This window comes from Rhynchophorus ferrugineus, unplaced genomic scaffold (assembly GCF_030347505.1).
Source record: "Rhynchophorus ferrugineus isolate W39M unplaced genomic scaffold, kcgeb_rfMv2 rfM9, whole genome shotgun sequence".
NCBI lineage: Eukaryota > Metazoa > Arthropoda > Insecta > Coleoptera > Curculionidae > Rhynchophorus > Rhynchophorus ferrugineus.
This window is the reverse complement of record NW_027472588.1, coordinates 6467126-6488318: the sequence shown is the minus strand read 5'-3', so window position 1 is coordinate 6488318 and position 21193 is coordinate 6467126. Positions and strand designations below refer to the sequence as shown.

Sequence of the window (21193 nt, the reverse complement as noted above, 5' to 3'; positions counted from 1 at the left end):
TTATTTATCGACTGTTTCGACTGTTTCAGTCGATTGTTCCCAACGCTAATAAATAGCATAAACACGTATAAAAGCTCAAAAATTAGTCATAATATATATTTAATCGAAATAATGTATTATTTGGATTTAATAAGGCATAAACTGTGATGAAACATCATTTCATAACAATGATTCAAAGAAAAATTATCGATGTTTACATTAATTTTGTGAAATTGGAAGCTTTCCATTGAGATTTCATCAATTTTACCAGTTTTTAAATGCATTGTTTATGTTAAACCGCTAGCTGACTAATATTTTCAAGACATTTAATGATATGAATAATTACCTTTTTAGAGAGGATGTACGAATTAATATTAATTATTATAAGCGTGTTGATTTATATTAAATGAAAGCAAGCCTTGGAATTTTCCATTTCGTTTGTTATCAGGTTCTTGATACAGATCGTACGTGGACTTTGTTTACACAAAATTCTTGTGGTAAACGTACTAGCTGTGTGCATGTTTTTATTGATTTTGGTGTTAATAAAACAAAATATAGTAGAAAATATTGTTTGAGTATATTCAAACAATATGATTATATATGAATATATATATATATATATATATATATATATATATATATATATATATATATATATATATATATATAATTATAAGATCATTTTTGTTTTACCCCGGGCCCTTCTAAGGTATTTCGTAATAATTAAAAATAAAAGATAATAAATAATCGATTTTCTAAAATTTTATGGTATAATCATTTATTTTTTTATTTAAATGTCGATATCATCCTAATTAGGATATGCATTAACACTCTTAATTATAGTTCGAATCATAATAAAGCAGAAAAATCCATCAAGGTTGAACGTACAAATTAAGAATATTTATTAATGTAACATGGTGTGAAAAAACTTTTACTCAGAACGTGCATTATATTGTAGATAATAAATGATGATAATTTGTGTTTAAATAAAGCCACGAAGTTGTTATAGTAAAATGATGAAACCAAGATTGAAATTAAAAACAACCTTTTAAAACATTTATGAAATTTTGTAGTGAACATTCATTCAAAGTTTATGAAATTGGAAACATCACGTTACTTAAAAAGCAGAACAGATCAGACCCAAAATCAAAGAACTGTACTGGTTAGTCGGAAGATACTGCAAACTTGATCAAAAATAAAAGAGATTGGTTTATCAGCCAATCATAAAGCCAATTTGAACCTATGGGGTTGCACTAAAACATCCAACCATCTAATAATCCAACGCACTCAAAACAAAAGATACGATTAATTACCAATACTTATCGTGAGTATCGTAGTATAAGTGGGAAATACATATTAATGTATGGTTCTCCACTCATCTTGTCTATAGATGAAGGTACAATAAAACAATAGTAATAAATTAATTTTACAAAATAAGATCGTGCTTATATCTAGTGTAAGATAATGAAATAGTGAGGGTAAGAGAGAAAAAATCCTATACATATTAGAACCGAGTGTTTCTTCGAATATAAATATGATCAAAAGAAATTCTTCGTACGATTTCCAGGATTCCAATGATGTTAAATATGAAAACATTTATTTTCATATATTTATATTAATGAGACGTCTGTTATCAAGAATGCTATGTACTATAACAAACATGATAAAAGGTTTATAAAAATTGCTCTGTGAATGGATAATTAAAATATTTGCACAGACAACATAAAAATCCTTATATCGCCACCTGTTCAAACGATATTAGGTATTATCAGGTTATAAAAAGTATATATTTTTTGGACTATATCTTGGAAAATAATTTTATAATGTTATATATATTTTATTTCTTTTTTTTGCGTACTACACAAATAATAATACTTTATAATATTTAAACATAATAGCTTTGGCACTGATCATTCAATAAATATCTCCAGTCTAATAAAAAAAGCCCTTTCTTTAGAAATTCTATTTTATGTAATAAGATATTCCCCTATTATCAATCTGGTATCTTTAAAGTGTCCGTTATCTCATACTATGTGGCTTTGAAATTTTCAAAATTATTTTATTGGCTTGAGTACAACGTATACCAAACAATAACGGTTGATATCTGTGATGCACAGTCTCCATAACATTTAACAAGCCACTATTTACCTATTTCAGTTAAACAATGTTGAAATCCTAAATCCTAATTATTTAGAAATGTTTGTAGAAATTTCTTATCTATTATAATAAATAATATAAAGGGATTTAAAAGAACAGTATACCATAATGAAAATATGTAAGAATAAATAAAGTTAAATAAATTAATTGTAACTAAAGTGAACTGTATGTGACTTATACGTCTAAACGTCAATGTCAATCGATAAAAAGTCTCTAGCCTGACTGATAGATGGTAACATTAATCAAATATTATCGGTGAAAATGTCATAGTAGTTCAATCTTTTACAAGAAATTAACACAGGGTTTAGTTACTCGACTTTCAATATTTTGGTGAGGGTTTTCTATGATCCTTGAACACTTTTTATTGGCGTGAAAAAGCCATTAAATACCAATTGACCAGTTATTACTGAGATTATTTATTGATCACTATTTCTGTAGCGATTTATTACAAGATATTTTTAATATAAATAAATTGTTTGCAATGGATGTGAATTTAATTTTATAATGTATAGATTGTCTGACATCTTAAACATATTATACTAATACTCATCAACTTAAATCAACTGAAATTATCATGATCCCAAAACTTGGAAAATCACCAATTGGAATAAAAACCTATAGACCTATTTCTCTGCCACCAGACGTGGCAGAAGCTTCGATAATGGCATCATGGCCTTGTTATTGAAATCCTACTCTAAAATAAAAGCAGGTGTACCACAAGGTAGTGTATTGGCCAATTTTTTACCTAATCTACACATGTGATATTTCATAAATGGAACATATCACGATGGCTACATTTGCTGATGACTGCGATTCTTGCTGTCGGAAATAATAGCGAAGAAGCCACACGAAAATTACAACAAGCAAGTGATAATATAAATAATTGGACCTAGACTTGGAAAATAAAAGTTAACGAAAGTAAATTTGTGCATGTACATAATCAGACATCGATAAGACATCGCTGGAAGGAGCATGTAAAAAGGAGAAGGAAAGAACTGCAGTTAAAATATAGGAAATTGTATTGGTTAAATGAAACAACTTCCCTTCAAGGGTTATATACTGATTATAGCTCGAACTTTTCGATACCATTTTTGTAGTACGCTTTGTCCTTTGCTTCAAGATAGGCCTCAGATTCGGCCTATTCATTCGACAATAATTTCTTCTCAGCGAGCATTCTCTTGTGATCTGAGAACAGGAAATTGTCGCTGGGGCCAGATCTGGAGAATACTGTGGATGAGCAAGCAATTCGAAGCCCAACTCATGGATTTTTGACACGGTGCATTGTCTTGGTGAAGAAGCACTTTCGTTTTCTTCAAATGCGGCCGTTTTTTGGCGATTTCGTACTTCAAACGGTCCAATAACGCTATTTAATAGTCGCTGTTGATGGTCCTTACTTTTTCAAAGTAGTTAATGAAAATTATTCCATGCGCATCGCAAAATACAGACGCTATAACCTTGCCAGCCGACTGTTGCGTTTTCCCATGCATTAGAGCGGGTTTATCGTGGCAGTCCACTGAGATTACTATCGATTCGACTTCAGAGTGAAATGATGGAGCCATATTTCATCCATTGTCACATTGACTTGACTTGATTATCTTCAAACACTGCTCCGAATCATCAACCCGTCTTTTCTTTTGGTCAAAAGTGAGCTCGCGCGGCGTCCACTTTGCACAGAGCTTTCTCTTAGCCAAATATTCGCGAATGATATGATGTACATGTTCAGTTGATATCTTTAGAATGTCTATTATTTCATTCAATTTCAATTTACGGTCATTCACAATCATTTTGTTGATTTTTTAAATGTTTTCGTCGGTAACAACCTTTTTTGGGCGTCCATTGCGTTCACCGTCTTCGATGCTCATATTTTACCACGTCTAAACTTAGCATTTCAATTCTTGATGGTTGATTTTCCTGGGGCAGTGCCTGAAAACTCGGCATCAAGCCAAGTTTTTGCTTCAACTGTATTTTTCCCTTCAAAAAGCAATTTTTATCAACACGCGAAATTCCTTTTTATCAATTTTTTCACAATAAAAAAAGTTGCTTCACTCAAAATGCTATAATTTACAAACTAAAGATCCGTCAGCTGTTAAATTTATACACGCATCTTTTGAGGGTTAGGGCTAACTAAAAAACGTATGGATTTAATTCTAGTAGTGCCATCTATGTGTCAGGCCGGTTTATCTCCGAGATAGACAATTTTAATTTCGAACAGAACAGAATGTTCCTACCTGGACTAAATTTATAAAAAATAGGCAAGTTTTTTTTCGCAAAAATTGTAGAACACCTTGAATTTTATTTTTTTTTATCAGAAGCCGCCACTGACTTATACCTAGATGTAAGTTAATGTAAAGACACATTGTAAGGACAATGGGGAGGGGACTGCAGAGAAGAATTAAAGAATAAAAAAAACAAATAATTTCCTAGTGTGCTAGTATAATAAATTTATTTTATTATCAGTTTGTTTTTATTTCGACGCATCACCGAATGGGGCTTACGTTTCGGCAAGTAAAAATACGAAATACCCTAATACTACGTCGTGTGACGGCGACTGTTGGCCGTCCCCGTTTGACATTTTGACAATTCCGTACAGCGTCAGTCGACAGGCCACGACGATTATCATCAAAAATTGCCCGTTAACAAAAGCCTCCAGTTGTTTACGAATATATATTGGTCGGTGAACAATGAGGCAGTTATAACTGTACAATAGAGTACGGGTCGTCGCAGTCCTGTCATCTCGCAGTGGGTGTTTTCACAGAGCGGCCGAGTGCAGATGAATGGTACCGCAGACGATCACTCTGAGGCGGGGGTAGATTTGTCATCGTTCACCGTCGCTGGAAACCTCCACGTAGTCCCATCATGGATTTCGAGACTCTGGCAGCAGGTACGTGCATAGACCATATCTAATACCGATAACGGCGTACCGGATCGATCCTATACCGAAATCCCGCCCCCGCGGCAGCCTTTCCCCCGGGAACCCCGCGGGATTATCCCCGGAACGGTTCCCGATCCCGCGCCTTTCGCCATAAATAAAGTAGGAAACGGCTTTTTTCGATTATTATCTCGGCCAGTGTTGAATTAACTTGTTAAATTCTGTATCCTAAGTGAATGATTGTTCTCACAATGGTCTGTACGCTTAAAAACCGACGTTAAATAGGTACATATTATAATAAGAGCGGTACCTAAATTTGGGCGGTTCTTATTAGAAAATCGATTTTTAATTCGACATAATACGACCGAGAAACTTAAAAAGTTAAGGGTTATTAAATTTAATATTAAAATATCATTATTTATTGTATAATAAAACAACCATGTGTGTCATTAAAGTAATAATATTTCTTAAAATACATTTTTTCTGAGGAAATATTTTAGTCTAGAAATTTAATAAAATCGTTTTTTTTCTTCATGTTTTCAATGTTTAACCCTTTAGGGAATACACTCTTAAAATGATTTTTCGAAATTCAAATTATCTTCCCAGATTAAACGTGTTTTTCACGAAACTACTTTTTCCGAGACGATTGAGATGATATCTCAAGTTCTATTGAACTGATTTGTTTCTTCTCTATACATTCTCCTATCGCCTTACCAACAAAACATTGGTTTTAGAAAATTTGCAACAAATTAAAACTGACCTATGGATAATAAATTATAATCTATTACATTATTATTATATAAAATAATATTTCGTCGTCCATTTAATGAGTATATTATATTATTAAATAATAAAATTAAATGATTTTAGTATAAAATTCCATTTACTGAAAAAAAAAATATTTTACGTGTTAATAAAAATGTTTTCCATTGTTATCTATAACTTTTTCCTATATTTCTACCAATATAGCGATAGTTGTTGGTTCTTCTTCAGAATTTCGAAAGCGTGTGCCAGTCAAGTCCCGCAAGTGGTAATCAGACGGCTCTATGTATGGTAAATACACTGGGTACGGCAGAATTTCCCATTCGAACTGCAACTATGTATCCTTCACAACTGTTGTAACGTGCGACCTAGAGTTGCCATACAAGAAGATGACTTTGCGTTTATTACTCGCTATTTCTGGTCTTTTTGCAACAACACATAGTTCAATGTGTTGAATTAACGTTGATAAACATTCACAGTAATAGTTTCGTTCGGTTTTATCAGCCCGTAATACACTACAACTTGCTGACCCTACCTATGCTATGTGGATGCTATGTAGTAGATTCACTTTTTATCCACAGTGACAAAATTTCACAGAAACTTTTCTTGCCTGGTAAATAATGAAACCGTTCAAAATGACACTTTCACTTAATTCGTGTGTTCTTAATCTTTTCCATCGCGTGTAAATGTCTGAAAATAGTTGATTCATCAATTGTTAAGCTGCTGGAAAGTTGTTTAATAGTTTAAACTGGCTTTTTGTCCTATACGTCTTTCACCATCCATCAACACTGTTAAATTGTTGAAACCGATGATACTAATTGGAAAGATGTTATTTTATATAGGGAAATGTTAAGATCATAAAATTTAACAGTTGGGTTAAGTCGTTTAACAGTTGTTGACCATAATACTTCGCCTTTAATTTTAATTTATTTTTATATACTAAGTCTATCCTATAGTCTTTTCTTTTCGCATCATTATATTTTGTAATCACTTTGTCGTTAAAATTATCGATCTTGAGAAAAACTATTTTCAACAGATAACAGAAAAAAATAGTAGAACGATGAAAATATCTTCCATAGCCTTAGAATTTCTGAGAAACATTTTTTTTATTTTACCCTCTAATGTTGTCATGGAAATTGTTATCACAAAAAAATAGTTTTTAAGTCATTAATTATTCATAAATTAATAATAAAGGTATCGAAATAATAAAAATAAAGGGTACAGATTCAATAGTAATAAATAAACAACTATACAGATAATAAACATTATTACGGTGGTTACACCAGCGTTCGATAAGTAACACTATCCCTTCGACCTGCCAAATTGATTCTTTATTAGGAAGTCATTTAAAGATGTGCCAGTGCATTATTAATAATTGAAAAAACATCATAAATACAGTATCTTTGTAACTTGTTGTTTATCTTTAATAATTATCGTTAAAAAAATCATAATTTTTAATATTACACAAAGAACGAAAATTCTACGATATTAGATTTATTTATTTATTATGATATTAGTAAAATCCAAGAAATAATTTTAAATTACGTTTGATTTTGACACCTTGATACTGAATTGAGGAAAATTATTCATTTTGGCTTATTAACAATGGTACTGTAATTAAAAAATCCCCCTTGCATCTAATGATTTTATATAACTTTTTTCGAAACAATTGCTATATTCACAAAAATCTGAACATCTGACTTGAGTGCTGAGGGTTAAATATCTATTATATTGGGTTCATAAAAGGATTTAATAGTTTCAATATAACAACTACTTACTATCTTGTTAAAAACTCATGCTGAACTCAAACATAATTGAGTAAATCATCATAAAAAATAAAATCGTTGTGTATTGAACTGTATTTATTATAATATTATGACAACACCGAAGAAATATTTTCTCTAGGCGCCATAAAACACTCATTTATCATTTTCTTAAGTTGTTATCGTGCTAATGTTGAAAGCTAGATAATTTCGAGTAAAAGTACCATCAATAGTCATAATAATCGCAGCATTCTCCAGATTAGAATACACTAGATATATTGATGAAACGAAAATGTAGCTTAATGATTACAAACATTCCTCAACAGGGTATCTCTCCATTATCCAATAATAATTACTATAGCTTCCAAATCTGATACATGATCGATATATCGAAACTAAGGGTACATATAGTCCAATTAACTATCCATTTTTCATAATATTACCTTGCTAACTTGTTTAATATCATCTAATATTATAATTTGTTGGTGTAACAGGTTAATTGAATAGCCCCCGGCCTGACATAGATGGCGCTACTAGAATTAAATCTGTATGTTTTTAGCTAGTCCTAATACTCAAATGATGCGTGTATACGTTTGAGAGCTGTCGGATCATTAATTTGTGAATTATAGCATTTTGAGTGAAGCAACTTTTGTTATTGTGAAAAAAATGGATAAAAATGAATTTCGCGTGTTGATAAAATATTGCTTTTGAAGGGAAAAAATACAGTTAAAGCAAAAACTTGGCTTGATGCCGACTTTCCGGACAATGCCCCAGGAAAATCAACCGTCAAGGATTGCTAAGTTTAAACATGGTGAAATGAGCACCAAAGACGGTGAACGCAGTGGACACCTAAAAGAGGTTGTTACCAACTAAAACATTAAAAAAATCCACAAAATGATTTTGAATGACCCTAAATTGAAATTGACACCTACCGTATTCTCCAGATCTGGCCTCCAGCGACTATTTCCTGTTCCCTCGCTGGTAAGAAATGTTCATCGAATGAAGGGGTGATCGCCGAAAATGAGGTCTATTTTGAAGCAAAGGACAAATCGTACAACAAAAATGGTATCGAAAAGTTGGAGGGTCAATATAATCAGTGTATCACCCTTGAAGAGAATTATATTGAATAAAAAAACCAATTTTGCCAAAAAAGTGTTTCACTATGGTAGGCCGGAGACTTTTCAATTGACCTGTTAACATATATTTTCATTACTATTTAGTACTTTTATATAAATATAGGATGAACCCAAGATTCTATCGACAGATTCCTTCGTCTTGTTGTCTTGTCACGTTCTTTGGCTGAAAGCTCACACATGCAATTAAATGCGAAGGGTTTAAAATAATAATAACTTTTATTTTGCTTTTAAAAGCTATTTTATTTCTTGAAAAAGAGTGGTGTCTGTTAAAAGGCTGGCACAAAATAATACTCAGGGTTATATATATATATATATATATATATATATATATATATATATATATATATATATATATATATACCTATTCATAAACAAAACTAACATAAAGCAAACCCCTACCTCTAGACCTCTCATTCATCACTCCTTTCAGTCTTAACATAAATACATGACTTTGTTCCTTCCAATACACAGTCTTCAAGAAAACATGCTGTACCCTCCTAACCTAATGGGATTTCTTATTCGATCATTTGAGAGAATAAGAGGCCAGTGATTCCTGTCTTTGGTAATGTCACCTACACAATTATTTTCGCTGTTTCAGTTAGTTATTCACGTGTACGTCAAACGTGCATCAACATTTTCTTTAAAAAAAACTGTTTTGAAATAATAAAACCAACAATAAACACTAACCATTCAACTGCCACTATATCGAACTCAACTCAAAGTATCTCGGTTTGTTCAATTTATTTATCATCTGTGTGTGTGTACATAATGATTAACCTTTCCAATTAACCATCTCTGGAGTATTCAATTCTAAATATTATGGATTAATATATCGGCACTCAGTAGTGGTGTTGTGGTCGCCAGTAACACAATGTTTACTGCAAAAACTGGTGAGTTCTTTTTGAATTTTTGGATTTTGTAGGTCATTCTTATTTTAAAAACTTTCTCCAGTGTACATTGCGTGTATTTAGAAGCTGATGTGGTAATAAAATGTGGTTTTCCGAAAATAATTCTAAAAGAGTGAGAAAATCCAGTAATCTGGAGAATATTGGATGTTAGATGTCGAAGCAACTTGCACTGTTTCACTAATTTTAGTGATGAATTTTTAACTTTTTTTTAATAAAATTAACAAAATTTATCTGACACGCCGAATACTATACTTTGAGTCTTCTGATGTCAAATGATAACGATACCTAAATTTACTAGGGAAAGGGAAATATTTATCTCCTATATTTATCATTTGCCTTTTCTGTATTTAAGATCTCAGACATTTGAACACTTGTACAATTAGCTGCTACACATTGGCAATTGGCTTCAGTAACACAACTTCATTAAATCTAATGAAACACAAAAACCCAACACAAAAAACAAACTTTAACTTAAAACAAATAATGTTACTAATTCGATCTATCTTATTAGTGGCAAATTACAGTTTTCTTTCAGTTTCCAGTGGTTAGTTAGTAATTTGTTTTTTTTTTACTTTTTCTCTAAATTCTGACGTATTGCAACACTTGACAGTCATTAATAATTTTGAAGCTTTGTTAATAGTTAACAGCAAATGAATACTGAATCTTATAACAACTTTGTTCTTCTAACATCTCTTCTGAAGGAAACTTCTAACGACAATAAATATATTAAGATTAACAAATATATTTAAAGCCGTTTATTTTTTATTAGATTCCCATTTAAATTTAGTCACAATTGGATAAACAAGACCGCTGGTTTGCATACACCCACAAAACTAGCTAATTCGTTTGTTTACATTTGTTAAATAAAAAAGTTCAACATTCCAGTTCCTAATCTAGGTATGTCCAAGCAAGAAAGAAGACAATTATTCGACTATTAAGCAATTTAAAGGTACTTATTAAAGCACCAGCACTCGCTGGGATAAATATAGTTACCGAAAAACAAAGCGTTTGCGTTACTTTCGCGTGAAAAAAACATAATTATGATAATTGGTCGGGCTTTTGAACCTACGCGATACCTATTTAAGAGAACAATTGCATATACAGCACGCAACACAACAAATAACGCCGAATAGGATAAGTTAGGTACAGTGTTTGGATATTAGTCAGTAATAATAGCGGTCATATGATGAAGATGATAAATTAAATGATTAAATTCAAGATGAATAATGCCAATCATTAACAAAAAATCAACTGTCAATAAATTTGGTTATATTTTAATCTTTACATAATCCAACATGAATATCAAATAAATAATTAATATTTTATCCCATTTGACATTATATCTGTCATGTATACTTGTCAAGAAACAAAATTAGGTTATGTTTTGTATGATAATGTATATAGTTTATTCATAGTTTTTTTGTATATACGTCATTAAGATGTTTAATATATTGCCTACCGCAATTTGTAAATTCGTTTTAGAATCAGACAATATTTTCCTTCTCATATTATTTTAGTTAAAAAGAGACACAATGCTGTCTGATTAGTTCGAACAAGTAAGCGAATGAGCCTGTCAAAGTCGTCCGGTTGTCAGATGTACACAAAATTCTAGAAAGCAATAGTGATAAGAGGTTATAACTCTAACCTATAGACTATTGTGGCTGTATAATTAACTGTATTTTTTAGATGTACTATAATGTTAAAATAAATTATATTTGATAACATTATTATTTTATTTAGATTAAATTTTATTTAGTTTAGAGTCAAAGTCAAACTGAACTAAAACTCAGAGTTGATACGGCAACATTGTAACGTTTTGATGTCACGAATTTAGATGACGTATGTACAAAATACCTTTGAACAGACTATAGTATTGTATTGTGCATGGTTGCGTATGTCAATGTATATTTTATAATTGAATTTTATTTCATTTCAATCTAACAAGACTTGACATACTTAACTTTGACAGCTGTCAAAAAAAAAGAAAACAAATGTTAACTTTATATATATATATATATATATATATATATATATATATATATATATAATATATAATCTGCTTCTTTATATAAATACATTCATATTGAAAATAATATTAAGAAAGAAAATTATAACCTATATTTAGTATGGTTGCATATTTCAATGTATTTGTTTATAGCCTAATTTCATTTTATTTAAATCTAAAAAGCTTTAATGCTATTTTTCTGATTTGACACTACAGCTGTCAAAAAAATCAAACAAACGAGGGCTATTTTACAGGTGTATGTAAATGCACCATCTGCTTCTTTATGTCAATTGATAAACTATTTATTTATTTATTTTGGTATCGACCTACAAATGTCAAAAAAAATTCAATAGATGTATGAGCTACATATTTGCATTATTTTACTGTATACTATACAATAGTTTTATAGCTCACTTAACTTGGACATAAAAGTCTACAATAACATGTTTATTTATCTTACATAGAATACAAAATAAGGTTGTGTATTTATACAAAACAAATGCTTTCATATTTGATAGCTTTATTGTTTTCTTTGATTAAACGAGTTACACAAAATAAATATTTGATTTACTATTACATATTATTGTTATTGTAGAAATAATGCGAACATTATAGAATATTATATGTTACAATAGTACTATAACACTAAAAAAATCACATTGTTTCTTACATTATATAATATAGAATAGTCTACAGTATAGAATAAAATATTCCTCAATGATAGGGGTTATGTTAATATACCTACATAAAAAAAAACTGTTTGACGCTCTTCTCTAAGGACAACTCAGGTTTATGATAGACATCCCAATTATAGTCAATTTGCTAGGATGCTTAATAAGTACAACACACATACACAACTTTGACCCATTTAATTTTAAATTGTGTTTGCCTAAGATCTATTACCACATGGATAGTTAACGTTCGTTTTCCCGACTTATTCCTTACCAATACTGCTCTGTCTTTGTTTTAATTGTATTTCCCTTCTATAAATATATTAATGTTATATAAAAGTATATCTAGATAGCCCTGAACTATTTTAATTAAACAATAAAAGGATATCGCCGATTATAATATTGTTTTTAGACAATAAATGATAATTTGATGGATTCTAGAACAATTGTATGTTCGAAAATCCGTTGTAAACATGACACACCTGTCGAATCTCAAGTACGGATATAATGGAATGCGGAGAAAACAACAATTCGAACGCAATTATAGTGCATTGTAATCGCCGGTTACATCTAATTTAATTTGCTTGATTACAACTTTTAAAAGTGATAGTTGTTTGGATAATATCTATATACATTTTATTCAGATACTACAATAATATTTTGAAACTATATATGTAATATATTGGAATAAATATGAATTAGAAACTTACATATTACAAATTAATATTAACATTATTTCTGTTGGATTTATTTACTAGAGTGAATGAAGTTTTCAGAAGTAGGAATAAACCCTAACTTAGAATAATTCTTAAAAAAGAATATTACAAAAATTTTAAAATATATTTTGACATTGCGTCAGTACAATCCCAGTACTCTTATTACAATATTATTCAGTTAATGTTGATTTTTTTTATTTTATATTTTAGTACTTAATTGTACTTCTTCAGCAATTATATTTTTTTATATCTGAAACATCCAAAGCAAGATTCATGTTTACTTATAATACAGAAAATAAATATTAGATTGAAAATATACACCATGCTAAATCATTTATTCAGTTAAAAATATATGTAAAATACTAGTAATCATTATTTGACAAATATTTTGACATTACGTCAGTTCAATGACAGCTCTCTTACGAAATTATTCCGTTAATGTTGATTTTTTATTTTATATTTTAGGACTTAATTATACGTTTTCATGAATTATATTTTTTCACATCTAAAATAAATAATATCTACAGCAAGATTCATATTTACCTATAGTACAGAAAATAAATATTAAATTGTAAATATACTTCAGGCAAAATCATTTATTCAGTTAAAAATATATGTAAAATACTAGTATTCAATATTTAACAAGTATTTTGACATTACGTCAGTTCAATGACAGCTCTGTTACGAAATTATTCCGTTAATGTTGATTTTTTACTTTATATTTTAGGACTTAATTATACGTATTCATGAATTATATTTTTTCATATCTAAAATAAATAATATCTACAGCAAGATTCATATTTACCTATAGTACAGAAAATAAATATTAAATTGTAAATATACTTCAGGCAAAATCATTTATTCAGTTAAAAATATATGTAAAATACTAGTATTCAATATTTGACAAGTATTTTGACAATACGTCAGTTCAATGACAGCTCTGTTACGAAATTATTCCGTTAATGTTGATTTTTTACTTTATATTTTAGGACTTAATTATAGGTTTTCATGAATTATATTTTTTCATATCTAAAATAAATAATATCTAGAGCAAGATTCATATTTACTTATAGTACAGAAAATACTAGTATATAATATTAAATATAATAGTAAAATACTAGTATTTAATATTTGACAAGTATTTTGACATTACGTCAGTGTAATGACAGTATTGTTGTCACAATATTATTCTGTTAATGTTGATTTTTGACTTTATATTTTAGGACTTAATTGCACTCCCCCCGCAATAGACGACTTCCCATCTGATCTATTATCAGAAGAAGAAAGAAGAGATGGTGCCATTGTTATACATATCTTAGTGTCATTGTATCTATTCGTAGCCTTAGCTGTAGTCTGTGATAATTATTTTGTGCCAGCCGTAGAAAAAATATGTCATGGTATTGTTCTTCTACTATAGTGACTATTCTTGGAGTAATTCCGGCTGTTTTAGCATTAAATATGTCGGTGGACGTTGCGGGAGCAACATTTATGGCGGCGGCAACATCAGCTCCAGAACTTTTTGTTAACGTTATTGGGACGTTCATCACGGAGGGTGATATTGGAGTAGGTACTATTGTGGGTTCCGCCGTGTTTAATATTCTAGCAGTGGCAGCATGTTGTGGTGTCTGCGCTGGCATGGTAAGTAATCCTGTTAACAGTACCGTCGCATTCGCCATTTCAAAAGAATTCCCAAAATTTAAACGAGATTGATATATGTCACGTGTTTTAGTGTGGCGTCAAAGTAATACCTCTGGACTGGTGGCCTCTTACGAGAGATTGTCTCGCCTATGGAATAACCGTGTCTATTCTAATATGTATCATACACGATGAAAGAATCGAGTGGTATGAGGCTCTTATATTAGTGCTTCTGTACATTATCTACATATTAATAATGTATTTCGATAAATCGATACAGAAATGGGCAAGAAGTAAGTACCATTAAAAGAATTTCGAATTTTGTGCATTCTTTTGTATACTCTTTTGATGACACACGATTGTTAGTGGTCTTTCACGAGTTTTATACGTTTTAGGTGGTATTAAACAAATTAGACCGAAGACAGAGAAACCAAGAAAATGCTCAATATCACCAGATCATTCAACAATAAATAACTGTTCCGGTAAGCTATAAAATTACATGTATTCATTTGTTTTTCAACTTCTATTAAATACTGTTCAAATATAAGACGTTATGTAAAAACATCTTACATTATATAGAGTTATAAGCATCAAAGATTATGGTTATAAAAATCTAATCATTAAAAATATTATCTAAAAGTCTCTATCATGTGTAATTCGCCTAGAGTAATCATGATGAATCCGTTTTTCATCGCCTATAAAAAGTACGATCAATATATTCACCAACAAATAGCGGTATCATTTAATCAATCCATTTCTGTCAACACAACACAATATTAAAAAACGTGGATTACTTTTTCAGGTGCCTGTTTATATACTAATGTTAATTTGAATATCATAAAACACAAACCAAGATTAATTATTACTACAGTTTTTGTACATTTTAGAAAACGACTCCCATGGAAAATCTATTGAAACAAACGACAATAACATTACTATGGAAACGGAAACAAACAATAAACAGACACACTTGAACGGATCCGTAAAGAATAACAGCCCCGAGCAGCTAGACGTCAAGAGCGAATTAAAATTAGAGCTGAGCAGTCGAGATACCGAACAGGAACTACCTTTTTGGAAATGGCCATCGAATAAAGGGACTTTCAGACAGGTATTTCGATAAGAAAATGTCCGATTCCGTCTGTAACGAAGATGTACAATTTTCGCAGTTTACTTGGATCGTGACTTGGCCGATTCGTTTGATTTTCTTTCTGACCATACCCGACTGCGAAAAGCCCAAATTGAAAAAATGGTTCCCCGTAACCTTCCTGATGTGCATTATATGGATCGGATCGTTATCTTACATAGTCGCCTGGATGATTACTATAATTGGTGAGCACAAAACAGTTTAGCTCATTGAGCTTAATTTGTATCAGCAGCAAACATCGTTTCACGAATTCGATATCGTTTTCTTTATAAAAACGGCCTACTAGATCGGCAAAATATTTTATGTACGCCACGTTTTGACACTTATAGCATTTAGGTTAGGTTACGAAGTCGAGTAGATGTTTTATAAAAATCGAAAATAAGAACTGTTATTATGGTTTATTAATTTACATTTCCCCAACGTTTATTTCCTGAAAAAAATTCCTATGCGTTTGCATCGATATTTAATTTAGGATTTTTACATATTATTTATTTATATTAATTTTAAAATAGAATATTTTTGATGCCCACTTGTAGATGACACTGTGACTATTTGACACATTTGACATTAGGTTAGGTTGTGAAAATGTATTATGAAAAAGTAGATTTTTTTTGGACAATTTCAATAACATGATATTTATTTAGGGAATAATTCTATATACTAACAGGAAATATAATTAATAATTCTTTAAGAAATCAAATAATATTAGCTCATGTATACGCTATGTTTAACAATTAGGTTAGCTTGCAAAGAAAATGGAACAACTGGAATTAGTTTGATATTTGTGCCAATTTTTGGAATTTAGGCCAACTCCTATTTTGTGCTACCTCGACCACCTTGATTGACCAAAAAGTTATTTTTTGTTCTTCTTATATTGATACTGTTGTTTCAAGAACTGGTTTAAGACATTTAAATATAGCTTCGAAGAAATTGTATCTATTATTATTCAAACAAATTAGTTCATTAGTATTGCAATAATATCTTTGAGTTTTGTTTTGAAGCTCCTGGCATTTATTTTTAGTGATATTGAGGTTAGATTACAAACATAATTATTTTTCAACATTAGATATAAATTATTGCTTTTGGCGTAACGAATTTATCAATTTTCGTTGAACTAATAATCATTGTTTACGAAAATTCGAATATCATCAAAGATATTCATCGCATTTTTAAGACCTTAAAAGAACAAGACCATTTTGGCGTTGCAAATTTATTTATGCTCATTGATGATTATTTCATGGGATTATTGAAAAAATTCCGGTTAATTTTGTAAACATGTGGTGGCCATGTTGTGTTGGCAGTGTCTACTTAACTTCTTTATTATTATGTCACTGATACCAAATCACTATGGTTCATACATTCAACATTACCTCTAACTGATGTTCGTTAGGACCCCAATTATGGCTGAAAAACCATTTCTAATGGTGATATAAACAAATATGACTGTCGTATGCTGTGGACATTGCCTCCACGAAAAGTTAGAACTTCATGAGGTGGTTTCTTCATTGTATTAACGACCAGAGCTACAGAAGGATGATAATCGACTTTTTCAAAGTCGAAATTAGAGGATATGGATGACATGTGATTGTAGCAGGGTGGTTTTATATTGACTATATGACATATATCAGGTGTTGATCCTTCTGCATCAATGGTTTTGACAACGTAATCGAGCTCTGCTCTTAAATTCAACACAACCTAGACTATTTCTTAAATTCCACTAGGCTATAACTACAGTTTGATGGAAAATTGGCTTTGAGTTTTATATCCCACGCATTATGTCATATAATTTCGATAACATCTCATACTCAATTTATTTCATTCCATTTCAACATTGGCCAGGCCTTTATTGAGAAACCAAAACACTACGTTTCATAGCCATTTATCATTTTGTAGGTGATACGTTAAGAATACCAGATTCCGTTATGGGAATAACTTTCCTAGCTGCGGGTACTAGTGTACCAGAAGCGGTTTCCAGTGTCATAGTAACCAGACAAGGTCAGTATGGTGTAAACATAAATATTTCGTCCGCCATTTACCATTTATATAAATTTTTAGGTCACGGGTCTATGGGCATCAGTAATTCCATTGGATCCAACACATTCGATATTCTTTTGTGTCTTGGTTTACCCTGGTTTATTAAAGCCACTTTTATGCCAACTATTCCGGGGAAACATTGGGTAAACGCTAAGATAACGATCATGATCAATCAACTATTTACACATAAACATATTTCTAGGTCGGCATCAATTCTGCTGGGATAGAATACAGTGCCATCAGCCTGCTATCATCCCTGCTGCTGCTCTATGGCGCGTTCGCGCTCAACAAGTTCCGCCTGGACAAAAGAGTCGGCCTGATCTGTTTGTTGATGTACGCGGTGTTTCTAATTCTGGCGAGTTTGATAGAACTGAACGCGTTCTTCAGAGTTAACCTACCCACTTGCAGACGGTGAGAGCACCGTTCGGCTTTCGTGGATACACAATTAGACGTTTAGCATCATTTCGCATCAAAGACTCGGTGGATTCCTGTTAATCTCAGATCTATGCGCCAAGTTCTGTGTCAGTGCTCGGAGGACCATGATCCAACAAGAAAAAAGAACTAAGAGAGTCATCATGGGTGTCTAGATATTTAAGGATTGATTATATGAATTGCGCGGACAAAATAGATCTCAACCAAACAATATTAAACATATATTTCAAATATTTATCGACCTGCTTGTATCTTAGACCATTTTCTTTTTTTATTATTACATGAATCTCACTATGTCCCATTTCTGACTCGTTGTATATAGGTGTAAGCCCACAAGGATTATTTTTTGATTGTATTTATTTACCCTTTGGATATATAACAGTTTAAGAAACTCCCTAGTTAGTTTCCAGAATAAAATTTATTTTTAAAGATGATTATCAAAATTATTTCATTGATTAAAAATATCGTATAAAAATAAAGTGTACCGTTTCTCACGGTGGCGTCGTTTGAATTTATCTGGGATGGAACTGTAACAAGACTGGTCCATCAGGTTGGTTGATCAGCAAAGACTTGGAGTCCAATAACGAACCCTTCCACTCAATGCTGTAGTTTCTTATAATCTGTAAAATATGTATGAGAGACACATCACACATTTTATATCATATCACTTACGTTAAGTAACAATATTAGTATGTTTTGTTCGGCCAGATGCCTAGCGATACAAGATCTGGGACCGTGACCGAATGGCAATAGTAAAAACGGATGCTTCTTCTCGTATAATGGATGATCCTTCAACCACCGTTCTGGTTTAAACTCGTGTGCCCTGGGAAAATAGTCGTCCAACTTACAGGATACTTGATTTTGGCTAACCGTAATTGTCTACAAGGGATTCAATATAATAAGAGGTGAAATAATCAATGACGCTCACTTCATACATCTTTCGGGACCTCAAAACCAGAAAACACGGCGTCCTCATTGAGCACTCTGCCAATTCCTACCGATATTGGTCTGAGTCTAAAGAGTTCCTTTAACACTGCTCTCGCGTAGCGTGCTGAATTCAGTACTTCTTCAGTCACCGGGCTTGTTTTTTCAGGTAAAAGGCGTTTAGCTTCATCAAACAGGGATATCTGCACTGATGGTGCTTTAGCCAAATGATAAAATAAGAAACAAGTGGTATACGCAGTCTGGAAAAAAATGCTATACAACAATCGTAGTAGGAAATAAACAAAATTATTTTAAAATATAAAATATCCCATGTTAAAACAAATTCACATATTCGAATTCGATGACTTACTGTGTCAATTCCAGCTAGCAAAAAGTCACAAATCATTCCAATAATATCTTTGAATTCTAAATCAGGACATGATAAATACTGCTGTAACAGCGTTACCTCTTTATTAATGTCTTCCTCAGCAAATATTGACATTTTTAAGGAAAGCAGATCAATAGCTACTCTAAAAACAGCAAACAAAAATATTAACATATTTTAATTTAAATTTTAAATAAACCTCAACCAATTGCATCTGATCTGAATTATTTCAAATCCTAAATTCCATATTTATGTATAAAAAAATTAGAATGTCTTACTCCTCCATGTACAACTGTGATCTCTTCAGCTTCTTATATAATGGCGTATCAATATATTTCCATAGCTGTAAGCCATTATCCAACTTCAAAATACACGAATTTGTTATTAAAGATGCTTCAATTAGTTTAGAAGATCGCGAGTTTTTATGCAATTCTTTTGGCATAAAACTGTTCAATCTGACATCCAAAGTAGAATAGCCAGTTACTACAAAAATTTTCTTATTTGCATATATAACTTCAAACGTAATATAACGCTAAAATGCCTACCATAAACATATTTCATAGAATAAGTACATACATTCTAAAAAAAGCCTAGATAGATCTGGTAAAAAATTGCTCTCTGGATTAATTTTATTTAGCGCAATTATCTCCATCCATTCCTTGACTATGTCATCAGATCCTGTCAAAAACTTTTTAACTGCTAAAGGTCCACTCAGTCCTTTCTGAAATATTTTTCTAATTTTATACCAATCGGGTCCATTTCTAAAATAAAAACATCCGCGCTCAAATAAGACGTTTTTCAAAATGTCAAGAAAAAAAAAACACAAAATAGCCTCGTTAGATCTATTTAAAGTGACAGTGATTATTAAACATGTAACAACTGTTAGGTAGCAATTGTTTTTCCAGAGAGTAAAAAATGCAATAGGAATAATATGATTTATTGACAATTTTTATGATGCATCATATTACGTCGGCAATAATCCACCGGTATTGTAAACATGCGGCCGATCCAATCTGAACTTTTGCAAAGCTAAATGACTCCTTCTTTGGGGGTACTTTCCCTCGCATCTAAACATTACTTCAATATCGTTAGGATCAAAAAGCCAAACGATATTAACATTGGGCACAATTTCTTCCCTAACAACAGGACCGTACTTTTTGTAATTGTTAAATCCATTGTACTGCAGCCTATTAAATTTATACTCCCCTAAAAAAATAATGGATAAAACTTACATAATAATTTTAGTGCAATAAATAACAATTACTATTAATTATAACATTCCAAGATCGTTTGTTCTCAATTGAACTTACCTATAACAGGTAGATATTTATACAATGTACCAATTACAGGTAATGATTTTGGTCCAGGAATTCTTGAAAACTGTTTTAAACCTCTCTTGATAATCATGAAAACACAGCTAGTTTTCTTTTTCAACATTTTAATAATTTAGAATTATTATCATCAAAAAATATAAGCTTCTTAAATGTGTAATTTCCTATTTTTACGATAAATCAGCACAAATTTTATTAAAATATGACCTTTTGAGATATTTAATAGCACCTATATATTCTATTTTGTTCATCATCAGATCTATAACCGCTTTATAACTTCACAAAACAACTCCATTTATTCAGAAAACTGACTTTAACACACTAAACAAAACAACATTTATT

The 21193-nt window shown here is 31.0% G+C and overlaps 3 protein-coding genes across 5 annotated transcripts in view; 1 reads left to right on the top strand and 2 right to left on the bottom strand.

Moving 5' to 3' along the window:
- LOC143202000 (sodium/potassium/calcium exchanger 4) overlaps positions 1-9204 on the bottom strand; it is a 26223-nt gene extending 17019 nt beyond the window's left edge. Inside the window, exon 1 of the mRNA XM_076413267.1 lies at positions 9066-9204. Within this exon, the coding sequence (XP_076269382.1) occupies positions 9066-9105 (40 nt within the window). The 5' untranslated portion in view covers positions 9106-9204. The remainder of the gene's footprint in view (positions 1-9065) is intronic.
- Positions 4662-18645, top strand: zyd (sodium/potassium/calcium exchanger zydeco). Of its 2 annotated transcripts, none has more exons than XM_076413269.1 (10): positions 4662-5017; positions 14190-14363; positions 14417-14604; positions 14696-14894; positions 14997-15083; positions 15489-15709; positions 15768-15930; positions 17639-17740; positions 17801-17922; positions 17982-18645. In XM_076413269.1, exons 1-10 carry the CDS (start codon positions 4993-4995, stop codon positions 18192-18194), a joined length of 1494 nt encoding a protein of 497 aa, XP_076269384.1. In that variant the 5' UTR covers positions 4662-4992; the 3' UTR covers positions 18195-18645. The 2 variants fall into 2 exon arrangements, with proteins under 2 accessions (XP_076269384.1, XP_076269385.1); XM_076413270.1 differs by lacking the exon at positions 4662-5017 and adding an exon at positions 9443-9556.
- On the bottom strand, positions 18611-21193 carry LOC143202004 (cytochrome P450 302a1, mitochondrial). Of its 2 annotated transcripts, XM_076413275.1 has the most exons (9): positions 21081-21176; positions 20831-21015; positions 20489-20726; positions 20097-20281; positions 19799-20003; positions 19506-19665; positions 19147-19395; positions 18884-19090; positions 18611-18831 (listed from the first exon to the last, which is right to left on the bottom strand). In XM_076413275.1, exons 2-9 carry the CDS (start codon positions 20955-20957, stop codon positions 18724-18726), a joined length of 1479 nt encoding a protein of 492 aa, XP_076269390.1. In that variant the 5' UTR covers positions 20958-21015; positions 21081-21176; the 3' UTR covers positions 18611-18723. The 2 variants fall into 2 exon arrangements, with proteins under 2 accessions (XP_076269390.1, XP_076269389.1); XM_076413274.1 differs by having other exon boundaries at positions 20831-21193.